General features: G+C 41.1%; 1 protein-coding gene across 2 annotated transcripts; it reads right to left on the bottom strand.

The window, feature by feature from the left end:
• Positions 1–549: 549 nt before the first annotated feature.
• LOC146685536 (uncharacterized) lies at positions 550–6,446 on the bottom strand. Of its 2 annotated transcripts, none has more exons than XM_085441815.1 (7): positions 6,349–6,446; positions 6,032–6,137; positions 4,265–4,335; positions 2,199–4,164; positions 1,742–1,900; positions 1,607–1,663; positions 550–1,177 (listed from the first exon to the last, which is right to left on the bottom strand). In XM_085441815.1, exons 4-7 carry the CDS (start codon positions 3,859–3,861, stop codon positions 930–932), a joined length of 2,127 nt encoding a protein of 708 aa, XP_085297941.1. In that variant the 5' UTR covers positions 3,862–4,164; positions 4,265–4,335; positions 6,032–6,137; positions 6,349–6,446; the 3' UTR covers positions 550–929. The 2 variants fall into 2 exon arrangements, with proteins under 2 accessions (XP_085297941.1, XP_085297942.1); XM_085441816.1 differs by having other exon boundaries at positions 1,607–1,660.
• Between the last annotated feature and the right edge of the window lie 1,871 nt (positions 6,447–8,317).

The raw sequence follows: 8,317 nt of genomic DNA, 5'->3' as shown, positions 1-8,317 counted from the left end.
GGTGTCATAAACGTTGATAATTTTGCACCTTGAGAAAGAAACTCAGGGTCAGTCGCAAAACCGAGTTTCCACCTCTCAGTCTTGCCAGTGTGTTCTCTTTGTGGATACAGACAGTACTTTTCTTTTGTGCTCTAGCAATATGTATGTTAGTAAATCTGGATCCTAATGTATCAACTTTAAATACACACACACACACACACATACGGGTCTATATGGTATGGCGGGACTATACTACGTCAATCCGCCCGGTGGTGGTTTAAGTGGACTACCCTTTTGAAAGGACTTAGAGCCAAGGGAGCGAGGTTAAAGTGTTCGAAAAAATCTGAAAAAAATTTGGGTCACTTCAGACCTCATACACTCCCTATAGAAGTCTAGATACACTGATACACACCAACCAGACTCTATTGTGTTTTCTGGAGACATTGTGCACTTGACAACAATGTGTTTTATGAGGTCCAAAAAAAACAATATTGGGTCTTTAAAGGGACAATGATGTAATATGTAAATAGCTCATCATTACCATGAATACACATCTGACAGGACACAGGATTACTGGAACATCATTTTATTAGTGTTCTTGGATCTGAACATTAATTTTAACCATAAATAAAAAAAGAAATCTATGGACAAAAATGCCCACGCTTCCCACAGAAATATAAAAATATAGAAAACAGAAAAATTAAAAACATTTAAAATGAATTTTAATAGTTTAAAGGTAAATATTAAGGGGAGAAAATATGCATTTATAATTTTTTATTTTAAATATAACCCGTCAAAAAAAACCCTAAATAAATTAAATGTAAAAATTATGAAATACAAACTACTTCTGTATTTAACAAGAACTTTTTTTTCTTTAAACAGAACATCAGTGTTAACAACAATTGGCAATCTGACCAAGATGTAAAACCACAGCTCTCTAAACAGTTATTTTAGTTCATTTTTTTCTGCCTTTTTGCAGTTAATCCTCTGTTTCTTACAAAATCTCTTATGTTTTGAACTGTTCTTCCTGCCAACACCGGATCTTCTACCAATTTGCAATGACTGCATTCATTTTTGGTGGCTAGTTTCCCTTCGTTTATGTGGTCTTTAAAATGCCTCATCACTGCAGCAACCTCAGCCTTGGACCACATGTTTTTGGGAGCTCTTCGGGAATTGTGGGATTGAGCAGCATTTTTCTCTGGAAGATATATAAAGTAGTAGTAGTTAAAACAAACAAAAAACCAAACAAAAAAAACAAAAAACATTTGGTGGTTAAAAGAATGGATGCTACCCTGTACTAACTTCTGAAATGTGTTGCTACCATCAATATCAAAACGAGCTAAAATTCTCTTTGAAAATTTATCAAATTTCTAAAATGAGACATTTAGTGTTCCGCTGTGAATAAAAGACTGAATAAAAAGTTGAATAAAAGTCTCTTGATGCATGCTCAATCATCCAGGTAAGTAAATCCCAAAACGTTGATTCTGTTAATCTGGACGTAGCGTTTTCAGTGGGAGAAACATTTTGTCACTCATCCAAGTGACTTTTTGCCACCACTCTGCAGTTTGCCATATGTTGCAAAGTGATGAAACAATAATAAGCTTAGAGAACCAACTGCACCCCTTACCTTCAGAGGGAGCAGCAGTCTCACTTGCTGCAGGCATTGTGAGTGGTCCTTCATCTGCTGATTACACAATTTGATTAAGTTTTAATATTTGTAACAAACATTTTATCCACAGAAACCAAGCTAGTGGTAACTTACCACAATCTACAGTGTCTTGGAGCTGCGCTGTGTTTGTGGAATCAGCTACTGCATGTACAGGCTCACTGGTGCCACACGCCAACATTGTGAGTGCTGTGTCATCATCATCTGATTCACTCTCACTGTCCTTTGTTTCAGCATCACTTAATGCAATTTCATCTGAGAAATTGTGGGAAAACCCCCCCAAAAAACCAAACACAAAACCCCCAAAAACCTCACATTAACAACGAGATATGACAAAATACAGAACAAATACTGGAAATTATAGTACATAGTTTTACTATTTAAGGCCACCACTCTGCAGTTTGCCAAATGTTGCAAAGTGATGAAACAATAGACTTCAAGAACCTTAAATCATGGACATTTAACAGAATGGTCTGTGCTTTTAGGTTTTAATTCTGTTGATAAAGCATAATATTCAACTACTGCCCTAATATTTGCTCCTTTCAATACAAACCTTCTATTTTGATCTCATCCAGTGATTTCCCCTGGATCTGGGAAAGTTGTCCTTTTTCCAGTGTTAAAAGCAGTTTGGAAATCTTGGCCAGCTGTGTTGTGGGAACTGGTAATCTGTAGAATTCGCGGTGAACGCGGATATCATGACCCAGGAAATCTGCAACCTGATCAAGTTCGTTGTTTTTCAAATTAAGGACTTGTGAGAGTGTGGCAACATGTTTTCTGAGCTGTGTCGATCTTAGATACTCAGGCTGCTTTGCTCCACACTGGTGTGCATGAACACGCAAGGAGTCCATTCCTCTGTAATGACTCATTGATCGGGGTCTTGCAAAGAGGTAGATATTAGTGGCACAAATACCACAGTCAGGCCTCCTACTAACCAGTAGTGACAGAGCATCCAGCATGCTTGGTGTTAGCAGAACTGGAACATTTCTGTCCCTTTTTCCCATTATTTCTATTCTACAGAAATAGTTACAGAGTCTCTGTTCCATTTCTGAGAGCCCCATGGCAACATCTGTGTGGAGTGCTGTTTTGTCTCTTTCAAGAAAACTTTTGAGGCGCATCTTTGAAACCTCTCCAGAACGTCTTCGGTTGAACACAATGATTTGTGAGAGTGTAACTTGTGCAAGTTGGGCATAATTCTGAGCTGTGGCTTCGTTCTCCAAGCTGCAAAAGGCACTTTCTGCAGATTTTTGAAGGTAGTGATGGAGAATCCGAACATCTTCTGTAAAGGGCAATGTTGATGGCTTGTTAAACTTTGCCTCACTCAATGTGTTCAAGGCACGGTGAGACACCATCTCAGACCATTTGGAGACATACAACTTCTTGAACGCATCAGTGGACTTGATTAGGGCTTCATCCTCTGTCATGAGGGCACGACAATGGATAATGTCAGACATTTTATGCAGTGTATGTCCCAGTTTCAGCGCAAGGCTTGGAGTTTTGTATGACAGTGTCTCTTCATCAAAACCTGAAACTTTCTTTACTGCTTGCACAACTCTCTGGAAATTAGCAGGCTTAATAGCTTCTTCCATGTTATGCACTGAGAATTCTGTGCGCAGACACAACAACAAACGTCCCGCTTCACGAAGCTTCTGTCGTATATAATCATACTTTGTAGGGTCTTGTCCATGTTTATTGTAGAGGGACTGGGCAAACTGAATAACAGTAAAGTCATTTCGCACAGCTGAGGCAATCTCATCTTGTTTCATAACAGCAAGAACCTTCCAGACTCCACTTGACACCTGCGGATAACACTGAGACTCCAGAGTTAAAGCCAGGCCGAGTACTTTGGTTCTTCCAGGTTCTTTATCCGTGTCATCTTTTGGTTTGTTAGGACATCTGCGGACATGTCTCCAAAGATCCTTGCGAACATACATCCCTTGACAATAAAAGCAATGAGCAAACTTTCCCTCTACTGCTTTAATCTTGGGTCTTCTCTTCACTTTCAGTGGTCCCACTCCACCATGCAAAACTGCAGCATTATGCTTAAAATTTCCCTTATTTCTCAATTTCTCTAACAGACTTTTACGCTCGTTTGAGTCTCTAGGCAGGGAAAATGCATGCACAACATCAGGAGCCGTTTTGTGCGTTTTCAGGTGGCGGGAAATTTTAGCTTGTGGTTTGCCACAAAAATAGCAGTAATTTCTTTTACTTAAAGTCATTTTTTCTGATTCAGTTTCGCAAAGCTCACTTTTATCTTGTGGCTTGTCCTTTGTCAAGTTGTGGATTAAATTAGTTGAATCTGATTGTTCATGCGCTTTGGAGATGTCATCTTGGCATAGCAGACCTTTTGATGTGCTTGGCAATAATGAGATGTCTTCATCTGAATCTTCATCATATGACTCTGAATCTGGCACATATTCTTCTTCTGATATGCTGTGGTTGCCATCATCATCGCTTGATATTTGATCCAGAACTGAATGTGGCAATCCATCCTCCCCTGAATATTCAGAAATTTCTTCTTTCTGGAATGTAAGAACAAAAGTTTTTTTAATTGATCAATACTTTAGACAGGTAAAAAATAAACTGAAAAAAAGTCAAGCCAAATATGAATGGGATACACACCTGTGTTGACTGGTGGCAATTCTGATTTGCCAATTTTGCAAGGCAAGATTTGTGCCAGACCCCTAAACAAACTGAAACACATTTTGATAGACTTAATTTAGCTTTGCAGTTCTATTTAAGTGAAGTAGTTTTTTGTCAAAGCATTGCAGTAATGTCAAATGCTGAAAAAAAAAAAAAAAAAAAAAAATGTTCACATTAAGGATATTTTAATGACTACACATACACTGCTAATCCCCCTCCCCCCCCCCCCCAAAAAAAAGGACATCCCAGATGTGAATGAAGGAATTATTCTTATTAAATACTTTGTTCTTTAGGTAGTTGAGTGGCATGAAAGTGTGTAGTTGAATGTGTGTGGCCTCCAGATGCCTGTACGACTTCCCTACAATGCCTGGGCATGCTCGGGATGAGGTGGCAGATGGTCTCCTGAAGGATCTCCTCCAAGACCTGGACTAAAGCATCTGCCAACCCCTGGACAGTTTGTGGTGGATGGAGTGAGACATGATGTCCCAGATGTGCTCAATTGGATTCAGGTCTGGGGAACAGGCGGGCCAGTCCATAGCATCAATGCCTTTGTCATGGAGGAACTGCTGACATACTCCAGCCACATGAGGCCCAGTGTCGTCTCGCATTAGGTGGACCCCAGGGCCAAATGCACCAGCATGTGGTCTCACAAAGGGTCCGAGGACCTCATCTTGTTACCCAATGACAGTCAGGCTCTCTGGCAGGCACAGAAATGCCACCCCTCACCATTACTGACCCACTGCCAATATGATCATGCTGGAGGATGTTGCAGGCAGCAGAACATTCCCCACGGCATCTCCAGACTGTCACGTGCTCAGTTTGAACCTCCTTTCAGCTGTGAGGAGCATAGGGTGCCCGTGCTGAAGTTGCCAAACTTTGTGTTTTCTGGCAAATGCCAAACATCCTGCATGGTGTTGGACTGCAAGCTCAATCCCCACCTGTGGATGCTGGACCCTCAAGCCACCCTCATGAAGTCAGTTTCTGACCATTTGAGCAGACAGATGCACATTTGTGGCCTGTTTGAGGTCATTTTGCAGGGCTCCTCTTGTTCCTCCTTGCACAAAGGTGGAGGTAGCGGTCCTGCTGCTGGGTTGTTGCCCTCCTATGGCCTACTCCACATCCAGGTAGCACCTCCATGCTCTGGACACTACACTAACAGACACAGCAAACCTTCTTGCCACAGCTCACATTGATGTGCTACGCTAGATGAGCTGCACTACCTGAGCCCCTTGTGTGGGTTGTAGACTGTCTCATGCTACCACTAAAATGAAATCACCGCCAGCATTCAAAAGTGACCATAACATCAGCCAGAAAGCATAGGTGCTGAGAAGTGGTCTGTGGTCACCACCTGCAGAACCAGTCCTTTATTATGGTGAATTGACTATAATTTCCACTTGTTGTCTACTCTATTTGCAAAACAGCATGTGAAACTGGTTGTCAGTGTTACTTCCTAAGTGAACAGTTTGATTTCACAGAAGTGTGACTGACTTGGAGTAACATCGCATTGTTTAAGTGTTCCCTTTATTATTTTGAGCAGTTTATGTTATGGAATGGGGAATTGAGGACAATCCCAAGTATACCATTTTTACAAGGTCCTGCACCAATGAGGTAATACTGCATTTCTTTAATTAGACGTGACCACCCATTAATTAAAAAGGGAGCAGTGTTCATTTCAGCACGTCTTAACTTGTTGAACTCTATTAATGCTTTTTACTATACACTGTACCTATTCACTAAATGTCTCACCTTTGCACTTAAAGCCAAGCCACTTGAGGGAGGAAACCGGTCCCACACACTGAATGCACTTGTCCAAAGATGATATTGTTGTGCACACCAGACGATGATTGTGACACTGTTAGCAAAATATTGCAACATTTATTTGTTTTGGACAGTTGGAAAGGTGTGTTTTCAATTCAGTTGCAGATATCAACTAATAAACTTCGTCCATGTAAATCACATCACACCCAGGTGACTGCCAAACACACACACACACACAGCATCCATAAAGAATGATGATAGATTAAATTATTAGTTCATTAAGTGGTACACTGGATTATATTTACCCTTTCAGGCTCTGGATGTTTCAGGTCCAGATCATTGTTTGGAAAGCTGTTTGGTTGCGGCTTTAGGCAGCTCACAGTCTTCTGAATCTGGCTGGTCTCAGTCTTCGTGTGTAACAGATAGAGAATGAAGACAAAAGAACAGTAATCTGACAGTTACTAAAAATGCATCACTCAAGAGGATGAATAGACCATTTCACTATCGGCAAATAGCGTAAGGTACACATCGTGCATGAGAAACATTCATTAAAATCTGTCCTAGGTCAATGTTACCTCTTCAAAATCTTGCACTGAAGAAGAATGCATGGCTTCTGAGCCTTGCTGAGGCATTTCTTCATCAAGATCCTGCAACAAAGAAAAGATGGCACAAAGATTAGACCAAGTGCTCTTCTTGCAACTGTACTGGGCAGGCCTGTGCTTCTGTTTTTAATTTGCATGTGTGTGTGGGGGGGGGGCCTTTCCACTCAAGAAATGTTTTCTTCTGAAAAAAATACTGGCTACAATAGTTAACAACTGATTCCTTTGCAATCATCCATCCTCTTCCACTTATCCTTATCAGGATTGTGGGGTAGCAGTTTTGGGGCCTATACCAGCTACCATAGGGCAGTACAACCTGGACAGATCACCAGTCTAACATGGAAGGACAAGCATTTGCATTCACACCAAAGGGCAGTTTTGAATCACCAGTTAACCTAACCCCATAAGCTACATCTTTGGACTGTGGGAAGAAGCCAGAGTACACAGCCAGAGAGAGCCCATGCACTAAAGCAGTAAAAAGTGCCTAAAACAAGTTAAGAAGTTGTATAGTACTATCTATCTTAATGTTCAAGCCTGAGTTTCAAAAAATTTCAACATAGAAACAAAGCACATGCAGTCAGTTCTGCATGCTGTAGGTCAAACTGTCAAGACATACGAGAAGACCCCTCCTAAAACCAGAGTGATGTCACCATGAAGCAAACTTTGACGGAGTCCCCCAATAACAGTGTGGTCCTCCTAAGTCACATTTGGGTGGTTAACACACACACACACACACACACACACTCAGATGTTATCCAGACTTGCACTTTGAAACAATGAAAAGGACCTACAAGCCACAGTCCATGTAAATCACATCACACCCAGGTGACTGCCAAACACACACACACAGCATCCATAAGGAATGATGATAGATTAAATTATTAGTTCATTAAGTGGTACACTGGATTATATTTACCCTTTCAGGCTCTGGATGTTTCAGGTCCAGATCATTGTTTGGAAAGCTGTTTGGTTGCGGCTTTAGGCAGCTCACAGTCTTCTGAATCTGGCTGGTCTCAGTCTTCGTGTGTAACAGATAGAGAATGAAGACAAAAGAACAGTAATCTGACAGTTACTAAAAATGCATCACTCAAGAGGATGAATAGACCATTTCACTATTGGCAAATAGCGTAAGGTACACATCGTGCATGAGAAACATTCATTAAAATCTGTCCTAGGTCAATGTTACCTCTTCAAAATCTTGCACTGAAGAAGAATGCATGGCTTCTGAGCCTTGCTGAGGCATTTCTTCATCAAGATCCTGCAACAAAGAAAAGATGGCACAAAGATTAGACCAAGTGCTCTTCTTGCAACTGTACTGGGCAGTCCTGTGCTTCTGTCTTTAATTTGCATGTGTGTGTGTGTGTGGGGGGGGGGGGGCTTTCCACTCAAGAAATGTTTTCTTCTGAAAAAAATACTGGCTACAATAATTAACAACTGATTCCTTTGCAATCATCCATCCTCTTCCACTTATCCTTATCAGGATTGTGGGGTAGCAGTTTTGGGGCCTATACCAGCTACCATAGGGCAGTACAACCTGGACAGATCGCCAGTCTAACATGGAAGGACAAGCATTTGCATTCACACCAAAGGGCAGTTTTGAATCACCAGTTAACCTAACCCCATAAGCTACATCTTTGGACTGTGGGAAGAAGCCAGAGTACACAGCCAGAGAGAG

The sequence above is a fragment of the Copadichromis virginalis genome, linkage group LG19, assembly GCF_057382275.1.
Source record: "Copadichromis virginalis isolate Kocher_CV1m ecotype Utaka linkage group LG19, C_Virginalis_male_GT1.1, whole genome shotgun sequence".
Classification (NCBI taxonomy): domain Eukaryota; kingdom Metazoa; phylum Chordata; class Actinopteri; order Cichliformes; family Cichlidae; genus Copadichromis; species Copadichromis virginalis.
Note: the sequence above shows the minus strand (reverse complement) of the source record. Positions and strands in the feature narration are given on the sequence as shown.

Bases quoted from the DNA above. Each gene is read 5' to 3' on its own strand.
- LOC146685536 (XM_085441815.1), bottom strand. From the start codon at position 3,861: ATGACTTTAAGTAAAAGAAATTACTGCTATTTTTGTGGCAAACCACAA. The intron at 1,901-2,198 runs GTTTGTATTGAA...ACAATTTCTCAG, and splicing joins GGATGAGATCAAAATAGAAG to ATGAAATTGCATTAAGTGAT. The intron at 1,178-1,606 runs GTAAGGGGTGCA...TATATCTTCCAG, and splicing joins GACTGCTGCTCCCTCTGAAG to AGAAAAATGCTGCTCAATCC.